We start from the raw sequence: 20930 nt of genomic DNA, 5'->3' as shown, positions 1-20930 counted from the left end.
AAAAAACATCTTGCATTTTTTTTCAAAAAGGAAATTCATTGCTTGTAGAGGGATCTGAAAAGAATTGTAGAATTAACAAAGGAAGACATTTCAACCCAAAATCAATCTTTTTCAATTCACAATAGCCTATGGTTCACCGGAACCTCAAAGATTCTCAGATATGGTGTGATACGTTTCTTGTAGTTCAATAGAATCATAAAATCATAGAGTTTGGAGGAGCTATGCAGGCCATCTAGTCCAACCCCCTGGTCAACGCAGGATCAGCCCAAAGACCTCAATGAGAGATCACATCTTCAGTTTTGGTGTGTTAATATCAGGGATCACCAGCCAGTTGGAGGTGGAGGAGCTTAATGCTCTTTTGGGGGTATAGGCAGGAAGCGGTCTCTCAGGTACACTGGGCCCAGAATACGTATGGCCTTGAAGGTAAGTACCAAAATCTTAAGCCTAATCCGGAATTCAATTGGGAGCCATCTGAGTTGTTAGAGTACAGGCCGGATGTCAGATCTCTAAGTGTATTAGTGAGAATCCTGGCTGGAGCGTTCTGTACCAGTTGTAGTTTCTGGATTAACGATAAGGGTAGGCCTGCGTAGAGCGAGTTGCAGATGTCCAGTCTATCTGTCTAACCATAATAATTTCATATTATGTCTGAAACAGTATTTGGTATTGGCTTGCTAATAAAGATTTTGTTAGAAACATATTTGCCTCCACCAGTAGTTTGTAGTGTGTTTTAAGAATATGAGAATCATTGAAGTCTTAAATACCATGACAAAAAAAATGTATTTCCCCCCTTAAAACAGACACCGGGCAAGACCTCATACTCACAATTTAAAAGCTGCATTCGCAAGAAACTGGCATCCCAAATTCCTTTTGCCAGTAGCCCAATTGCCACAAGGTGGCAGCAGGAGCGCACCAGAAACCAGATGGGGCAACCTTTGGCAGAAGGGGGTCCAACTGAATTCTCCAGCTTAGAGGGCGGATCTGATTTTACGGAGTCATTTGGGAAGATCACAGCAATTCCAGGTAAGTGAACAATGGTGGCTGGTGAATCCTAAGCAAGTAACTTGTCAACACCTTTAAATTAACAAATTTAACAAATCCCCCCACTTTTTTGCACTTTGATAACTGTTGAATTTGATAACTGTTGCTTTGACATGGGGGGTTTGCTCCAGTTTGGCATCCAAATTGCCATGGTTTGTTTTCCTCCCTATTTGTCTGTTTTGTGTAATTTCTCCTGTTTTGCTGCAATCTTTCTCAAACCTGCTCTACAACAAGGACTAGAACCTTTTAAAAATGAAAGCTTGGGATTCAGAATTCGCAAGATGGTGGCAAGAGATATAACAATCTGTTTATTTTTTAAGCCCCAAGAAGCCTTCTAGTGCCACAGGGATGGGGCGATGAAAATGTTGGGAAACCTGCTTTGTGGGTAGAAGAAGAGTTGGTTCTTATATGTCACTTTTCTCTACCTGAAGGATTCTCAAAGTGGCTTATATTTGCCTTCCACCAAGACACCCTGTGAGGCAGGTGAGGCTGAGAGAGCCCTGATATTACTGCTCAGTCAGAACAGCTTTATCAGTGCTGTGGCGAGCCCAAGGTCACCCATCTAAGAGGATATTTGTCAATTCAATATCTGTCTTCCAGTGTCTTCTACGAGGTTTACTGAAACCACTATTGGTGAACCCGTTATATTTACTGATACCACTCCTGTGAATGAAGGAGGTGAAACAAAGGCACAGGTATGTAAGGAAACATTCCAATGAGAATTAAACTCCCTTTCAGATAAGGATGGATCCCCAGTTTCTCCTCCCAAAAAGAATTAGGAGGTTTTAAGGTCCTGCTGCTTGAAGCGACAGCAAGAAGGAATTCTCTGTTTTATATCTAATTGTGTAAGTTACAGATACCATTGTTGTTAAATTACCCCTGTAACCTTTCATGCCCTTACTTGGATAGGCCAATCCTACCAGATCTTGGAAGCTAAACAGGGCTGACCCTGGCTAGTATTTGGAGGGGAGACCTCCAAGGAATAAGAGGGTCGTGACAGAGAGTAAGGCAGTAGCAAACCATTGCATACCTTCTCTTGTCTTGTAGCTTTGTGGCAAAACAATCATTTATCCAGCTGAAGCAGAGGCGATTGGAAGGGAGATTTTCATCTTTTCCCCACTTGAATGCCTTTCTGTGGACTCACATTGGCTCTGAATCAGCACACCAGTCAGTCACCTCTTAAATCACAACATTAGGAGGAAAGGCCTATGTGTGGAAACCACTCTAGCTACACCGGAATGGGATGGCAGAAAAAATTCTATAACCCCCAAGTAATATTTTCATATCTACTTCTTTACAGCACTGTCTCCACCAGACAATGACCGCCAGAGAGAACAAGCACGTCCTGTCGGAAAAAGAGGGCTTAAGGATTTGTGAGAAACCTAAGTGCCTTTGGAAAGGTATGGTTAGGGATGTGCACTTGAAAACGACAACAGCATGTGCCTTTCCTAACCTGTGGTATACATTTTATCTGAGCTTCTAGGATTGTAGTTTTAAATAGTCCTCAAGCCTCTTGAAGGGATTTAACCCTCTTTACCTTATGTTGCAGTTTCTTCTTCAAAAGCCACCTCGCTTGAGAGAAGTGACCCTTTCTACAGTTAAATGTGATTGTGTTGGTCTTTTGAGGAAGTTCCTTACTTACATAAGGATCTCGGTTCCCCCTCTGGTCAGTTCAGTAACTATCTGCTCCATGGCATGGTCATCAAGAATATCTAGAAAACTAACTGCTTTCTCGAACACATATTGGCCCAATTGATGTGTGGCTAGTTAAAATCATGACACATGTCTAGGTGCTTTCCTGAATTCCTTTGCTATTTTAAAATCATCTTCTGACCTGTGATCTGGTGGGCAATAACAAACTCCCAGAGTTAAGCTTCCTTTTTTGCATACAATTTCCACGCATAACATTTCTGTAAGTGAATCTATTTTTCTTATATTCTTAATCTTACTGTATACCCTCTCTGACATCTGAAACCACTCCACTTATGACCCTTCCTTCCCTGCCCTTTCTATCCTGGATAATTTATATCCAGGAATATAAGGAGAGGCTGATTTTGTGAAGACAAAGGGGTGGCAGGTTACAGCAGATGAGTGATTGGGATGTGAGTGTCCTGAATAATGCAGGGGGTTGGACTAGATAACCCATGAGATCCCTTCCAACTCTATGATTCTAAGATACTATGATTCTATAATTTATATCCAGAAATCACTGTATCCCACAGATTATCCTCATCCCACCAAGTTTCTGAAACATCCACATCATCTATGTTCTCTGACATCTTATCTCAGAAACTTCTAGCATTTGAATATAAACACCTATAGTTTTCTAGACATGTTAGGCCTGCAACCCTTCTCTGGTGGCCTCTAGGCCTTGTCAGACAGTCAATAATGTTTGTCACCCTCTCAGTGGCCAGTTTCATTTTTCTCTAGAACAGTAACAGTTACCCTTCATCTCTTAGAAATGAGCTATCCCAAACCAGAGACATTTAATCTCCTGTCAGCTTTCCCCCAGGATTTACTTTAAAAACTGTTCTGCCACCTTTTTGATTGTAAATGCCCTCAGCCTGGTTCCTTCTTGGGGCAAACTTCTTAGAAGGCTGCCTTGGCCTTGAGTTTCCTGCCTAGCAGCCTAAATTTTTCCTCCAGGACCACACAACTACATTTCCCCACCTCATTGGTGCCAACATGTGTCATGACATTTGGCTCCTCCTCAGTATTGTCTACCAGCCTATCCAGACCACATGTAATGTCTTCTACCTTCACACCAAGCAAACAAGTCATTACGCAGTCAATATGAGGGTTCACAACTCATCTTAACTACATGCCTAAGGGCTGAATCACCAACTACCACCCCTTCTGCTCGGTATAAAAGAATATATGTTCACCAACTGAAGAAGCAGTCCCTTCTGAGGGAACATTCCCCTTTTCATCAGTACAGGTTCCTGTTTCCCCTTGACCCTCATTCTCTCTGTCATTCTCAGAGTGGGACACATCCAACAAGTCCCTGAGAGTCTTATCCATGTGCCCGACTGTCTTTGCTTCTCCAGATCAACTATCTTGACCTTAAGGGTGTGAACTTCTTCCCTGAGAACCAGAAACCCATGACTTCCGTCCAGTTGGCAGATAGTCATACATGTCACATTCAGTGCAATCCTCTGGATGGCTCCCTTTGGTTAGGATCCAAAGAACTGTGAATCTAGTTCCAAAACACTGAGATTATGTTAGGTCTATTTTTTCCAATTAACTACTCCAAGGTAGACTGTTCTGCTTGCTGTTCCTTGGTCATATGTCATATTTTTCCAGTTAGTCACGCTGTTATCTTCATAGGTGGGTGTGTTGCGGGAAGCCATTTCCTGGGGTTTTGCTTTTAGGAGGGCTGTTTGATGAGAACTAAAACCAACGGCTGCATCTGCTTAACATCTTGTGTGGTTTTGAGGCTCCAGAGAACTCTCAAGAAACCTCATGAGAGTACAAGCCTGCTGAAAGATATTGAACCAAATGAAACGAGAAGCAAACTGTCAAGCCATTTCATGGCTTGTGAAAATGCAAAATGGGACACAGTTCCTGGATTTTATTGTTTAACAGATATGTACAAAATGAAGACAGCTGAAAGTTTACCGACTGTGGTCTCAAAACCTGAGCTTTGAGTTTGCATTAAAAATTAAGCTTTGGTGTCCGTACAATGGCATGAGAAATCATTTCACTCTCTGAACTCAGAAGAAGAGCTGGTTTTTCATACCCTGCTTTTCACTACCCAAAGGAGTCCCAAAATGTCTTGCAAACATCTTTCCCTTCTTCTACCCACTGTGAGGTAGTGGGGCTGAGAGAACTTTAAGAGAACAGTCCTAAGAGTCCAGGTTTATCCAGCTGGTTTCATTTGGAGAAGGGGGGAATCAAACCTGGTTCTCCAAATTAGAGTTTGCCACTCTTAACTGCTACACCATGTTGGCTCTAAATGAGGTGCAGAAAAGCAACACCATCATTTTAATGGCTTGGCTTCCGTGCTAATGGGATGTCTGTTGACAAAATAAATTCTCATGAGTGAAATGGGAGGTTCTCAGGTCCCCTCTCTGACTGCAGCTCAAAGTGATCCCTGAAATGTTTCTCCTGGAGGAGAAGGGACAGGAGCAACTTGGGGGGGGGGGAATGTAGTTTGAGGTGTACAGCGGGAACACAAACTTTTATTTTTATAGTATTTGCCTCTTCATCATGGTCTTTTCATGTATCTATGTTTTAATCTGATTGCTGCCTTGAGTACTTATTTTAGAAAGGTAGAATATTAATGCAGCAAGTAGATAACTAATCAGGTATGGGACCAGTACTATTTCTGGAACTGTTCTGATGCTGGAGGGGTAACTGCAGCAGCAATCAGCCTGTCTGTCAGATGGCCTCTGTTTAAAAATTTCCAAAGATGGAGAATCCACCACCTCCCGAGGAAGCATGTTCCACTGAGAAACCGCTCTGTCAGGAACTTCTTACGGATGTTTAGATGAAATTTCTTTGAATTAATTTCATCCCATTGGTTCTGGTCCGTCCCTCCAGGACAAGAAAGAACATCTCTGCTCCATCCTCTATACGGCAGCCTTTTAAATACTTGAAGATGGTTATTAAATCAATCGTCTCCTCTCCAGGCATAACAGACCCAGCTCCCCCAACCTTTCCTCATAAGTCTTGGTCTCCAAACCCCTCACCATCTTTGTAGCCCTCCTCTGGACACGTTCTAGCTTGTCAACATCCCTCTTCAACTATGGTGCCCAAAACTGAACACAGGAATCCAAGTGAGGCCGAACCAGAGCAGAGTAAAGTGGTACCACCATCTCCCATGATCTGGACACGATACTCTGTTTGACAATCAATGTATGGTCTACTAAGACTCCTAGATCCTTTTCGCATATACTAGTGCCTAGACAAGTCTCTCCCATCCTATATTGGTGTATTTGGTTTTTCCTACCTAAATGCAGAACTTTACAGTTGTCCCTATTGAATTTCATTTTATTCAGTTTGATTAATATATTTTCATTTTTGATAAACTCTTGCTCTTGTGGCTTCACAACCCAAGCTGCTTTCTTCACACAGCCATGCTCTGCAACCTGTCCACCATTTTTTGTATAATAATTCAATCAATCAATTTATTTATTTATTACAATAGATATACCCTGTGTGTACATTTAAATGTAAATATCCACATTAAAGAGTTAAAACCAAACTGGTGGTGTTACCAGCACTGGGGAATAGGTATGGGCGCAAACCAATTCAAGAGCCAAAATTTCAGCAGGAGGTTGGCTGAGTTCAGAGCCCCTGAACTGATGTTTGAGGAAGATTCCTTTTCCGGAAATTTCCGGAACTTTTTATCTGGTTCAGCTGTTCGGGACAATTAAGCATAACAGCTGAGCAGCACAGGTCTGCAGTGGACAGGGGTGTGTGTGTGTGTGTGTGTGGGGGGGGGGAAGTAAAGGCCTAACAGCTGCCTCCTTGGGCCACTGAAGAGCTGTCCCTACTGTCAAGGACATTTGTCATTCATACCCATATCTTATTGATTGTTGAGCCTCTTGTGGCGCAGAGTGGTAAGGCAGCAGAAATGCTGTCTGTCCATGAGGTTGGGAGTTTGATCCCAGCAGCCAGCTCAAGGTTGACTCAGCCTTCCATCCTTCTGAGGTTGGTAAAATGAATACCCAGCTTGCTGGGGGGTAAACGGTAATGACTGGGGAAGGCACTGGCAAACCACCCCGTATTGAGTCTGCCATGAAAACGCTGGAGGGCGTCACCCCAAGGGTCAGACATGACCCAGTGCTTGCACAGGGGATACCTTTACCTTTAACAATCTTGAGTTCTTTGGGGTAATTTTTGTTCTGCAAGATGTGACTTTTTGTCGTGTCTCATTTTAAAAAAAAATTAACAATGAATGCTAATAGGCTTGCTGATAGGTTTACTACTGCCTGTACATTTTGGTGCTTACTGCTCTAATGTTCTGTCTTTCACAAATATCATTTATTGGGGGGGGGGGGGATGACATGTCTTCTTTCCTCAAAAAAAAAAAAGACTGGATGCTTAGAAATCTGGCATATGGCCATTGTTTTTCATGCTGAAAAGAATAATTTGTATAAATATTTTGAGCGTTGCTGTTGTTGCTTAGAAGCCACCCTGAGATGATTCCAGGGGCTCCTCATGGTGGCTACCACATTCAAACACATACATCCCTTTTGTTTGGAAAGCATACAGGTGCATCTTCCTTTCTAAAGGACAGGTAACTGCAGCTTCTCAGAGTCTTATATGGAATGCCACAGCAAAAATTTCCTTGTCATTGTGTGGGCTCTGAAGAGGAATTTTTAGAAGGGGATTCTTGGGCTTTTATGTTTCTACATTTCAGGGGTGGTGATCACCTTGTCTTTTCCTTTAAACATGGGCTTCCCTTCGACCTTGCAGGAGATTGTAAATATGCATTTCAAGAGTATAGGATTGTTCTTTATGCCATTGGAGCAGATGAATTTTTATCCTCTTTATCAATATTTTCAGGTTGTCAGGATGGAACCAAGGAGAAACATGATGCTGATAGCATTTCAGAGGGCACAGAAAATCTGCTGCCCCTGGAGCCAGAAATGAGGTTTCATATCAGAGGTTTACGCAATGACTATTGTAAGTTTGGTTTTGCTTGTTGACATCAGAAACTGCATTAGGATATGAAAACGGACATTTAAAACCTTTTTGTTTTTCAAAACTGGCATGTATAAAGTATAGGTTCTATCTAGCAAGATGCTACATTAAATTCCCAGACTTATTTCCCTACCGCTAGAAAGAATTGTGTAAATTAGGACCCTTTTTTCTGATTACTTAAGATGCTGTTGTTAGCCAGTTGGAGACCACATGGCAGTGAGAGGTGACATATAAATGTATTATTATTATTAACAACAACAATAGCAACAACGATATGGCCAGCAGAAAGCAAAAAAAGAGCCACAGCAGTCCTGATAATAAATAACCAACCTCTCCTCCCAGTTATAACAATCCAGATTGAAAATTAAGTAACTCATACTTAGTTTTATGAATTGCACGTTTGAGGCAATTTAAAATAAATAAATAAATGCAAGGCAGTTGGTTAGTAGTGGTGACAGTGAGTTAGAATGCCGGTCACTGTAAAGGTCATCATGGTCCTCTCCTGTTAATTCAGGACATCTGCTTATTAATAATGTGGGAGGGACAGGAAGGCTGAAATGTCAGGGTAAGCCCATCTTCTTGAAAGCACCGCCACATGCTTAAGAACTGGTTTCCTGTACATTCAGAACTGGTATTTGGTTCAGTATCAAACCACACAAGCTGAAAATCCATTATTGGACTGTCAGATGTGAATTTTAGCTGCAAAAAACAATTCTCTCTCTCTCTCTCTCTCTCTCTCTCTCTCTCTCTCTCTCTCTCTCTCTCTCTCTCTGTGTATAATATGAATTGGGGCCGTGGTGCTGGGGATGACAGAGCTTAATTCTTCCCCACACCCATGCTGTTTCCTGAATCAGACCCCCTCATCTATTTTAAGCTCCAGAGCTTCCTTTTTGCAGCTAAAATATACATCTGGGAGTCCAGTTGTGGTTTAGAGAATGAAATGAAGGTATGTACAAAGCTCAAACTGACCTATGAAGGGCCTCAATGAGAAATTGACTTGAAATGCTAAATAAAAGCTATTTTGTGTTCCCTCAAAGAAGAGAGGGTTTTGAGTGAAATAAATAAAATCGTTGAACATTTCCCTGCAGTCTACAGCAAGATACTGTTGTCGCTAGATACAAGTAATTCATTGTGAGGAATATAATATTATATTTAATATATTACTTTTGAAATAGTCATTTTGCTGTGCTTTAGCCTATATTAATTCATATGATTATGAATATTGTTATGAAGAGAACATCTATTGAAATGATTTCTTGCATTGTTTAACTCAAACATTAATTTTGAGTCAATTTTCTCTAGATCTAAATCTGTTGGACTGGAGCCACAAGAATCTTCTTGCTCTTGCACTAGGGTCTGTTGTACACATTTGGAATGGGGAAAACCATCAAAATGTCAAAAACATTGACTTGTGTTCCAGTTGCAACTATTATGTTGCCTCCATAGCATGGATGAGAGAGAATTCTTGGCTTGCTTTTGCAACGAGTGACGGAGAAGTGCAAGTACTGAATGATGCTTATTTCCATATTATTTATTTCTATAAAGCTCCAATAATAGTAAAAAATAATGCATTGAGCAGGGGGTTGGACTAGATGGCTGTATGGCCCCTTCCAACTCTATGATTCTATTCTATTCTATTCTATTCTATTCTATTCTATTCTATTCTATTCTATTCTATTCAAGTTAACTAGAGGGTATGAATATATGAAGCTGCCTTGTACTGGATCAAACCATAGTTTCATCAAGGTCAGTGTTGTCCATTTAAACCTGCAATGGCTGTCTATGTCTTAGACAGAGAGCTAACTTACCATATGATCTTTAACTGGGTCTTAGACAGAGGTATTTTGTATCCCTTCTGACCTGATATTTTTAAGTGGAGATGCTGGGATTTCAATCTGAGGTCTTCTGCATGCTCTGCCACTGAAACCCAAACCCAGTTATAGCTGCATGAAACAAAGTTGATGTGTGGAGCTAGTCATCTGAGAAAATTCATTGGAAAGCATATTTGCATTATCATCACAACATAAGTAGAAATGAGCAAGCACATCTGTCCTTGGCTGTATGGATGGGGATTGTATCACATGCTTTGTGTGGAGTGTCATGAGGCATACAGTTCCTATCCAGCAAGGCAATCCCATAGCTGGGGTGTTATACTATGAACATCCTAACAAGTAGGTTCATACTGTTATAAAGGTAAAGGTATCCCCTGTGCAAGCACTGGATCATGTCTGACCCTTGGGGTGACGCCCTCTAGCATTTTCATGGCAGACTCAATACGGGGTGGTTTGCCAGTGCCTTCCCCAGTCATTACCGTTTACCCCCCAGCAAGCTGGGTACTCATTTTACCGACCTTGGAAGGATGGAAGGCTGAGTCAACCTTGAGCCGGCTGCTGGGATCGAACTCCCAACCTCATGGACAGACAGCTTCAGACTGCATTTCTGCTGCCTTACCACTCTGCGCCACAAGAGGTTTTTTATCATACTGTTATAAACAGTATCTATTTGTGAGTAAATATGTAGGAATGAAAGGATGTGACTTTCAGTAGGTGGAATTGTTCTGAAAATGTGAATATTCTTTTTAAAATTGGTAACATGCTATACTAGAGGCAGGCAATGGCAAATCACCTCTGTTCAACTCTTGCCTTTAAAGCCCCAAGTGATTTACGGCAATTCCATAGGGCAGAGGTGGCCAAACAGAGGTGGCTCATGTTAATGGTTGTCCATGGACATCTAGGTAGCCAAGGCTTGACCACCTATGGGATTGTGATAAGTCACTTGCAACTTGCTGGTACTTTCTACCACCAATGTGCTATATTGTTTTAGTATTTTTATTACTCATGAACCTCAATGACAGATGTTGACAAATTATTAGCGCAAAAACATAAATTTCAGAACTTGATGTGTCAGTGAGGACTACTTCATAAATTCTTTTGTTTTGTTTTTTTGTCAGCTGTGGGACGTTGAAATCCAAAAGAAGCTGAGAACTATGTTCGGTCACCTGTCTGTAGTTGGAGCGCTCAGTTGGAATGGTCACATACTTAGCAGGTGAGCAGCAGTTAAACAACACCTTGTGTTGCCTTGTTTAAAATCCTGTGGGATTTAGTAGATCATGTTGTATCTGTGGACACGTGTGGAAAAATAGATATGCTGTGTGTGAGGATGTTCCAAAGATCTGAGTCCACTGGTTTGCTCCCTTAGGCCCTCACCTCAATGAAGGAAAGCATTCCACCTGAAGAAAAGCAGACAGCAAGGAACTGTGACAAGTCTGAATTATCCTATCAGAACTTCAGATCAGGAGGGGAGGGGTTAATATGGGCCTATGTCTTCCTACTCCTGGCACACTAGAGACTTAGGCAAGGGTTAGGGATGCCAAACTCAACATGGGGCTTGGAAATCTCCTGGTATTCCAACTGATCTCCATTCTGGAGAGACCAGTTCCCCTGGAAAAAACAGCTGCTTTGGAGGTGGACTCTATGGCATAATAGCCTGCTGAGGTCCTTCCCCTCCTGAAACTCTGCCTCCCCAGTGTCCACCCTGAAAATCTCCAGGTATTTTCCAAACCAGAGCTGGCTACGCAGTTCAGGTAGACTCCATTTCATTGTTGGTAGCTCATAAGACTAGTCCTCTGTCCAAGAGACATGAGTAGTTTCTTGGGATACCATGGTGGGATACTCCCTAGAGCAGGGGTAGTCAACCTGTGGTCCTCCAGATGTTCATGGACTACAATTCTCATGAGCCCCTGCCAGAAAATGCTGGCAGGGGCTCATGGGAATTGTAGTCCATGGCCATCTGGAGGACCACAGGTTGACTACACCTGCCCTAGAGCAAGGGCAGCTGTTCTTCTCCTTGTTTCTCTTCTTTTTTGCTAACAAAAGGAAGGATTATGTACACATAGTTCAATTCATTGATAAAGTATCACCATCGATATATACCTTCGCCATTCCCTGTATTCTTTTAAAAATGTAAGTTTGTTTTTCAAGTGGCTGAGAGTTGGTAATGGGGAGGGCAGAAGCAGAAGGATGGAGGGTTTTTCCCTTATAAATTGTCATTCGATGTTCATGGAAAGGCCCTCTGTACTTGCTCAATGGGGCTTTTTGTTCCTGGAGCTCATGCTTACCTGTGACATGACTACAAAACGTGTGCCCATTTCTGACATTATTTCACATTGAATAGTACTGCCATTCTTTTGTCCACAGTGCTTCGAGGCTGGGCTATATTCACCATCATGATATCCGAGCAGCTCCGCATCATATTGGAGTGGTTCGGCAAAGCAAGCAGAGCGTGTGTAGCCTCCAGTGGTCCCCAGACCACAAACACTTGGCCAGTGGTTCTAGTGATGGTCTGTTGAATATTTGGCCCAATGATCCAGGTGCGACAAGAGAATGTAGGCCGCTGACCTCCATATCTCATGCCTCAGCTGTGAAGGTAAGATGGGGAAAGAACCTCTATTTTAAATTGTAAATGTATGAAGAAGACGACAAGTTTGTTCTTAAATGCCACTTTTCTCTACCCAAAGGGGTCTCAAAGTGGCTAACAATCACCTTCCCTTTCCTCTCACCACAACAGACACCCTGTGAGGTACAATAAAATCAGAGTCAACTAGCATCTTTAAGACCAAAAAGATTTGAATCTACCCTGTGAGGCAGGTGAGGCTGAGAGAGCCCTGATATCACTGCCCGGTCAGAACAGCTTTATCAGTGCTGAGGTGAGCCCAAGGCCACCCAGCTGGTTGCATGTGGAGGAGGAGCGGGGAATCAAACCCAACTCTCCAGATTAGAAGTCCAGGCTCATAGCCTCACCAAGCTGGCTCTTAGAAGAATAGTTTCAGAGGGTAGCTGTGTCCATCTGCAGTAGATCCGAGTCCTGTAGGACCCTAGAGGTCAATAAGATTTTGGGATATAAGCTTTTGAGAGCAAAAGCTCCCTTTGTCAGATACAAAGATCATTTTGTATGATGAATATTTCAGAAAAGAGGCTGATGGCATGGGGGGATGGGCAACTGGAAATTGTCTGTCGTTCAACTGGAAATTGTCTGTGGTTCAAAGCAGAAAAGCAAATTACTCATTTTTCTCTCTAACTTTTCTTCCTTTCATGTCTATTTCATCAGTAATGCCCCAAGCACCAAATTGTTAGTTGTCTGTTGCAATTGCCTGGTACCAGGAAACTGTGATTTTAAAATTCATGATGCTCCTGTTTCTCATTAGGCAATGATGTGGTGCCCATGGCAATCGGATGTAATTGCCACAGGAGGTGGAATAAAGGACAGAAAGTTGCACATCTGGAATATTAGCAGTGTGAAAAGCCTTGAAATGACAGATACGAGATCTCAGGTACATCATAACAAAGACGGCATTCTTTAGATGGTGCTCCTCTCAATGTTTCCTGATGGTGGTGCTGTGGGACTATGTCTTAGCCCCATGGTGGTTATGATGTGAGGTTCTGCAGGTTGTCTCCCAGGTTGTCTTTGTTGCTAGTATTCAACATACTAGCCACAAAGCCCATTGTATCTAACAATACATCAAGCGTCAGGCCCTCCCTCCCAGCTCCAGCTGGCTGCCTACCTTACCAGGAACTGGCACTGGCCATCAAGGATGGGGCAGCTAGGACAGCCTACCTGATTGGTGGGTGATGAGTCCCAAGTCCTTTCAGCACCCTCTTACCGTTTTATTTAGAGGTTCAGATTCAGATACATTCAGCTGTCAGGGGAAGTCATCTGGTGATTTTTAAAAAATTACCCATGCATCTGAAAGGCTTTAGTATTTACTATTGTTCTTGGGCAGTGTAGAAGAAAATTGATTTGCATTCCATATAGAACAGTGGTCTTCAATTCATGGGTTGGAACCCTTGAGTAAATCCCAGAGTCCCCCTGTAGGATCATGAGCCTCTTAAGAGCTGCTTCTGGCTAGGATATGTGGCTGGTGTGCATGCATAAAGAGAAGGGGCACTCTGCCTCCTGCCTCTCTCTTTGGTGCTCATTGACAGAAAAAGAAAAAGAGATTGTTTTTTGTAAACCCTGCTTTTCACTACCCAAAGGAGTCCCAAAGCTGCTTACAAACACCTTCCCCTTCCTCGCCCTGCAACAGATACCATGTAAGGTAGATGGGGCTGAGAGAGCTGAGAGAACTCTGTGAGAACAGCTCTAAGAGAACTGACTAGCCCAACATTACCCAGCTGGCAGCATGTGGAGGAGTGGAGAATCAAACCTGGTTCTCCAGATTAGAGTTTGCTGCTCTTAACCACTACACCATGCTGGTTCTCAAGCAGAAGTAGCCAGATTGTAAGGTGATGTTAGTGCTGATTTGGGTGAGTGTAGAGGTGGGCAAGGTCTCCAATTCCCTGAAGGGAAATGGGAACCCTACGTGACTTCCTTGACATGTGCATGCAGCTCAGTGAGTTGTGTGCTACCATTTGAGAATCAAAGATGGATCCCAGGTCTAGAAATGTTGGAGACCCCAGTTTCAGTGCAAATCAATAACTTTTATTGACAGTACAGCCTGATTATATTTACATGTTGGCTTGTAGAAAATAAAAGAGTATTCGCCATTTGAAATATGTTTTCTTTTGTGTGTTTTAAATCTGTTAGCCACCTTGATCAGAATACAAAGGTGAGCTATAAATTTTGCATCTCAAATCACAGAATCCGAAGCTGCTGCATATATACCATAATAACTTTTTATAAATCTAGGACAAATTATGTCTTATGTTCACTTTGTTATACTATTCCACTGTGTTTCAGCTATCAATGCACATGATTTAATTTTTAATTTTATTTTGGTCCCAAATCAGTCAAAATATATTTTTAATTCTACAAAATTGAAACCAGCTTCTGAAAAAATTATTCCAGATATGTTCCTTGCTCTGGTTACCCAGCACCAGAGAATTAATTGCTGGAGAAGGCTATCCTTGGAATAAGATGACTCTCTGGAGATATCCCATGCTTTCAAATTCAGCGGAACTTTGTGGTAAGCACACTGATAGCCACAAACAGTTTTCTCAGTGTATCCGTCATAGGTGTGGTGAGTATATTTTCAGTTTTAGTTCTAGGTATTCTAGCAGCTGAATGGCCTCTTTCATTTACCACAGAAGTGACAAGTCTAATGTTTCATTGATTGTCAGAGGAGGGGGGGGGGGAAAGAGCAATAAGATATTTTTGCTTCACTCCTAAACCGCCGGGAGCTTAAGATTATTGAACAATATCAGCATGTACATTTAACACTTGCTAAAAGGAAAAGAATTTACTTTCCATTGTGTGCGTTTGTCATATAGGATATTACAATTACAGCAGGACACAAGAAAATTCTTAATAGTACAACCCTAAAGAGGGTTACACCTTTCTAACTATATCGAAATTCTATGCCAATAAAAGTCTTCTGATTTTGATATTGAAATGAATGGGCTTAGCAGAGTATAACTCTGTTTAGGAATTCCAGTGAGTAACCACTGAGTCCAGTGGCACCTTTAAGACCTACAACGTTTAATACTCACTATAAACTTTGGTGTACATACACACTTCTGAAGAAGTGTACATGCTCATGAAAGCTTATACAGAATTAAACGTTGTAGGTATTAAATGTGTTACTGGACTCAAACTTTGTTCTGTTGCTTCAGACCAACATGGTTACCCAATGGAACCTGTTACATCCATTGTTACAACTGTACATCACTATAAAGAGATTCTAATGATGATAATTTTTCTTTTACACCCTGGTAGAGGAAATGGCTGCCAAAGGACGGGATCTGGCAAAACAGCTGCTATGTAGGCAGACAAATCCAAATTCCCCATCTCACACGGCAGCCCGCTAGGATGTACTAAATTCATTCTCCAAACTTAAGAGGGAAGCAGGTTTGAGAAAAACCAAGGAAAATCTTGGAGGTGCAGAAATTACCACAATGTTGTGGGGGAAGCTAGGGGGAAAAAAATCTGCATCCCAACAGCATTGAACCCAGGTGGATAACCCATATAAAAACAGCCTTTCAGTGTCATTTTATGGTAGTGCCATTTGGTATATAATGATTGTATGATTGCCCAGCTTGTGCGTTCATTGCAATGAAGTAGCAAATAATGAAGGATGAAGATTTTTCCAGATTCTACTAGATATTGTGAAGGTGCGTGGGATACATGTTCATTTTAATACTGTCCTGTTAAATAGATCCTTGCACATGGGGGAGAGGAGTAAGTATATTCAGGAAATGGTCAGGATGAATTCCTCATGTTGGCATGCCAGTTTTTCTATTTGTAACTACATTTTTGCATCCAAATGTGTTTTCCTCCCCCAATAGTCTAAAATTGTTACATTTAAAAAAGATTTATTACGTGATTTAGCTAACGGCGTGAATTGAACCAGGTCACTGCTTCATGTATGAGAAAAACAGAGGTGTGAAACAGTCAGTGAACATGAAACCTACATTTTCTTGATTTGTTTTAAAAGGGCATCTTCTCAAAGGTCATGGGAAAAGATAAAGAACCACAATTTGCTTTTGTGGAAAGAAAGTCCGTTACAGTTGTAGAGTTGAGGGAGGAAATATCAGTGGTAGTGGTCATGATTCAAGGGGTCATGTATGAGTCAAACTCCCTAAGTTCCCAAATCAGCTGCTTACATAGATTGACAAGCTACTCCAGAAATTCAGAGGATCTTTGAGAAAATCCTCCAATTGGAGGCTATATAGGACATATAGGACTATGAGCAGAGAGTTCAGTTCTGGACAAAGCCTTTGCCAGTGGAGAGGTTCATGGAGAGGTTACCAAAATGCCTTTATCTGTAGTAGCTCTCCTGAGGACACCTCAATACAGGGCACCCCAACCTTTTTAAAGCCTGGAACCTCTTTGGAATTCTGACAAGTGTTGGGCACAAAATGGCTGTCACAAAATGGCTGCCATAGGATTTGCAGTCCTATGTCACAAAATGGCTGCCATGGTTTACCTTCAGTCACACAGAGAAGAGCCTTGGGTTGTGTTGGTAATTGTTACCAAAGTAAAATTTTTCATAATCAAATCTCCAATGGCAAATTAAATATCTTGCTGAACAAAAGCCCTACCCATGTCCCAAAAATTCTTGGTGGGCACCAGTGTTTGGATGGGAAGCTGCCAAGAAATTCCAGGGTTGCTCTAGAGGGGCAGGCAAAGGCAAATCACCTTAGTTTATCTCTTACATTGATACACCTACATAGTGGCCATAGTCAGCTGTGGCTTGTCAGCAGGTGCCATGGCTCTCACAAGCACCATGTTGAGAACCCAAGCCTTAGTTGACAGGTCTGGAAGGATGCTTATGAAATCCAGGAATATCAGCTTGTTATGCTCCAGACATATACTGTACTGTATTTATAGCTGACTAGGCCTTAATGAACACAAGCTTTGGAAATGGCAGCTTTTTGCTTTTTATTTACACCATGTTTGATATTTCATATGGATATCTTCCTTTAAATGTAGGTCACAAAGGAAGAGTTTTGCATATGTCACTGAGTCCAGAAGGGAATAGGATTTTTTCTGCTGGAGCTGATGACACAGCATATGTGTGGAAATACAGAAGGATGAAGCCAAACTCAACACACTTCCAGGAAGATATTTATTTCAATTAATGAGGATGTTTCCTCACTATTTGCTCTTAAGTCAAGTTCAGGTACAATCACATTTGGGAAACCCAGGTTAATGTTTCCCCTTGACCAGTTTGGTCCAGGCTAGACTGATCCAGTTGTGATTTTCCTGCATTCTTTAGGGAGTTGGACTAGATAACCCTCTAGGTTCCTTCCAACTCTATGATTCTATGATTTCCTCAGGTCTCAAAAGCTAAACAGAGTCAGCCCTGGTTAGTGTTTGGATGGGAAGCTGCCAAGAAATTCCAGGGTTGCTCTAGAGGGGCAGGCAAAGGCAAATCACCTTAGTTTATCTCTTACATTGATACACCTACATAGTGGCCATAGTCAGCTGTGGCTTGACAGTGCTTTTCACCACCATAATAGCTGCTGCTCCTGTTCTCTCCCAAATACCATGGAGAGCCTGTATTAACCCAATCCTCCAGCAGCTGTACTGCCTACTAATTGATTACCAGATCAGGTTTAAGGTGCTGGTGCTTACCTTCAAGGCCATATGCAGTCAAGGTCCTGCGCACCCCAAGGACCATCTGCTTGTCTATACTCCTCAAAGAGCAATTCACTCTATACATTCCAACAACCTGGTAATCTCTGGCCCCAAAGAAACCCACCCAGTCTTGACCAGAGCCAGACCTTTTTCATCTGTAGCCCCAACCTGGTGGAATGAGCTCCCCAATGAGATCAAGGCCCTATTGGGACTGAAAACAGTTCTCTAGGGCCTGCAATATGGAGCTCTTCTGTCAGACTTTTGGATAAGATGAGTGACAAGGACCCCCAAAATTATCCGATTATTACAGGAAACTGTAACACCCATGCCCACTACATCCCTCTCATGTCTTAAGCTGTTCTTTACTATTAATTATCTATGGCTGTTATATTGCCTCATTTTAAAAGGTTGCAAATGTTTAATGTATTTTCCTGTTTCTCTGTTCTGTGTGCACCACCCCAAGATGTCACAGTGAGGGGCAGTATATAAAATGAATGGATAAACAAACAAATAAGCAGACAAGCAGAGCTTGATCTGTTTAGTCTGGTGAGAAGACGATGATGTGGTGACGGGTTCTCCTTCTTTGGAAGTTTTCAAGCAGAGACTAGATAGCTACCTCACAGAAATGCTCATTCGGTGAGCTTAGGCAGATTCTAAATGGGTGGGCAGAAGGGATTGTGTCCATGCTTGGCTTTTGCATGGCCAGGGAAATGCCGATCGGTACTTTGGGGTCAGTAGGCTAATTTGCATGCCAGACTGACCAGGGATTCTGATTATTGGGGGGGGGGATCATCTGGGCATGGAATTGGGGTCACCATGGGTGGGCAGGTAGTTGTGAATTTCCCACGTCCTGCAGGGGGTTGGACTAGATGAAGAAGAAGAAGAAGAAGAGTTGGTTCTTATATGCCGCTTTTCCCTACCCGAAGGAGGCTCAAAGCGGCTTACAGTCGCCTTCCCATTCCTCTCCCCACAACAGACACCCTGTGGGGTAGGTGAGGCTGAGAGAGCACTGATATCACTCCCCGGTCAGAACAGCTTTATCAGTGCTGTGGCGAGCCCAAGGTCACCCAGCTGGCTGCATGTGGGGGAGTGCAGAATCGAACCCAGCATGCCAGATTAGAAGTCCGCACTCCTAACCACTACACCAAACTGGCTCTCAGATAACCCTAGAGGTCCCTTCCAACTCTATGATTCTATGAAATAAAGGATTAGTATTTGCTTGATTGTGTCTTTCTGATTGGCGCACCTCACAGGGCTGTGGTGAGGCTGAAAACACCTCAGAATTTAATAAATAGTGAGCATTTTGTTCTTGTTTGCTTATAGGTAGCCTGGTATAAGTTTTTAACCAATAAACAATGTTTAAAAAAAAAGATTTCAGTCCTTAAACTTGAATGTGTTTTGATTTCAGTGAAATTGGGATTTCACTCCTAATCCTCCTCAGATGGTGTTCTGAATTCTGTACTGTTTAGCATTGTAAGTTACTGAAAGGCTCGGGCACATGATAAAAAGAAATATGATTTTCTTTGCCAGGATAGCATCAGGGCATCCTTCTAGGGAAGTAGATAGATGCCGTAGCATTTTCCATTGACCAGATTGCACGTGCCTAGTTTGACAGCATGTTTGATATCGCATCTCATGTTGGTGTGGTGATAACACCTGAGACTAGAAAGGTTGGTTTATGGGTTTCCTTTGTGGTTCTCATTCAAAGTGGATTAAAAAAATCCCAAAGGGCTTTGATGATGAGTACCAAAATAAGACACGAAAGAAGCTGACATCTAAGAGGAGGAAGTTTCTCGTTCGGTTTCTATTCTGATAATGAGTGTGCAGTTTGTTAGAACACCATTTTGTCATGATAAAATTCTCAAATAAAGCCACATTCGTTAGTGCATGAGAGTAGAGTTTACAAGATTACAACAGGGAGGGTGCTCTCTTGGCTTTAACTATTCAAGAAATATACCACAGTGCCATCAAAAGACTAAAGCTTAAGAGGCTTCAAAAGTCTGAAATCCACAGTTGTTATGTAGGCAAATGATTGTGGACAGTATAGAAATGTACAGACAAACTTGCAGGTCACTGCATTCATCCAAAGCAAATACAGAAACAAAAGCCATGTAATAATTTTATTAGGATGTGCTCCAAGTAAACAAAGTAAGTTTAAGGTCTCCAGAATTCTTCTATATCAGGCAACCTGAATGTTAAAAACAGAGAAGGTAGGGCAGAGGGGGCAGGGAAACCTTTATCTTATCAGGCCTTTATCTTAAAGTTTCTTGTCTGTATCTTACATAGAATGCCTCGCAGGCTTGTGCAGATAAAATGGTGCCAGGTCGACCTATTGTCAGTGTACACATAGAGCCTCCAGGAAGAAGGGAGAAATTGCAGCTTCCAGCGGAAACTATACAAACCAGTAGTTGAGCATGTGTCTCTGTACAATCAAATGGACCCTGAAAAGCTGAGAGCAGCGGGAAACAATCAGTATATTAATACAACTGGAGATGAGTTTTAGACAAATTTCTATGTGATTAAGCAGTGATCTCTAACCAGACTCATAGCCACGGGAGAGCTGACAGGAGCAGTGCCCCTCCTCAGATTTGCCCAGCCCCCATAGCACCTGCCTGGTGCCCACTAGCAATGTAGACAGAACACTTGAACATGGACTTAGGCAGATTGTGAGTGAGTGGGCAGGAAGGGATGAGTCAGGGGCTTTTTGCACGCCTTCAAAATAGCACAATGGTTGCCAATTGAAAACGCTACTGATTTGCTGTTTTGTACAACGTCGTCGACAATCTGCAACACTCCTGAAACCAATCTGCAAAAAGCGCTTCCTTGTAGCGCTTTCAGGGAAATCCCCAAAAGTGGATTCACCCTCCGGAAAGCGATACACTCCTGCAACCAATTTGCAACACTAGCGAAAAAGACCTGTGCGTTAACATTGTTGTGGTTTCTACAAAGTCCCTCCCCCTGGCTCTCTTCTCTGAGCTTCCGGCGAAGCGATCGCCATTTTTTTTTCTCCGAGCGAGCGGGGATAAACGCACCAGCGAGCCTCTTTCAGTTTAGAGGCTTCCCCGGCTTCAGTCCCTCCCCTTCAGTCACTAAGCACAAACCACAGAAAAGCCCGTTTGCTGAAGTATTTTCCCTTTATTTTTTACACATTCATGCAGCCGAAAATC

At 42.3% G+C, this 20930-nt stretch overlaps 1 protein-coding gene across 2 annotated transcripts; it reads left to right on the top strand.

The window, feature by feature from the left end:
- Positions 1–824: 824 nt before the first annotated feature.
- Positions 825–19086, top strand: CDC20B (cell division cycle 20B). Of its 2 annotated transcripts, XM_077346404.1 has the most exons (10): positions 825–1020; positions 1639–1733; positions 2339–2438; positions 7552–7671; positions 8992–9191; positions 10640–10734; positions 11886–12114; positions 12893–13018; positions 14533–14650; positions 17116–19086. In XM_077346404.1, exons 1-10 carry the CDS (start codon positions 921–923, stop codon positions 17262–17264), a joined length of 1332 nt encoding a protein of 443 aa, XP_077202519.1. In that variant the 5' UTR covers positions 825–920; the 3' UTR covers positions 17265–19086. The 2 variants fall into 2 exon arrangements, with proteins under 2 accessions (XP_077202519.1, XP_077202520.1); XM_077346405.1 differs by lacking the exon at positions 1639–1733 and having other exon boundaries at positions 946–1020.
- The last annotated feature ends 1844 nt before the right edge of the window (positions 19087–20930 follow it).

The sequence above is a fragment of the Paroedura picta genome, chromosome 7 (genome assembly GCF_049243985.1).
Source record: "Paroedura picta isolate Pp20150507F chromosome 7, Ppicta_v3.0, whole genome shotgun sequence".
Classification (NCBI taxonomy): domain Eukaryota; kingdom Metazoa; phylum Chordata; class Lepidosauria; order Squamata; family Gekkonidae; genus Paroedura; species Paroedura picta.
This window is presented reverse-complemented; position numbering and strand designations above follow the sequence as displayed.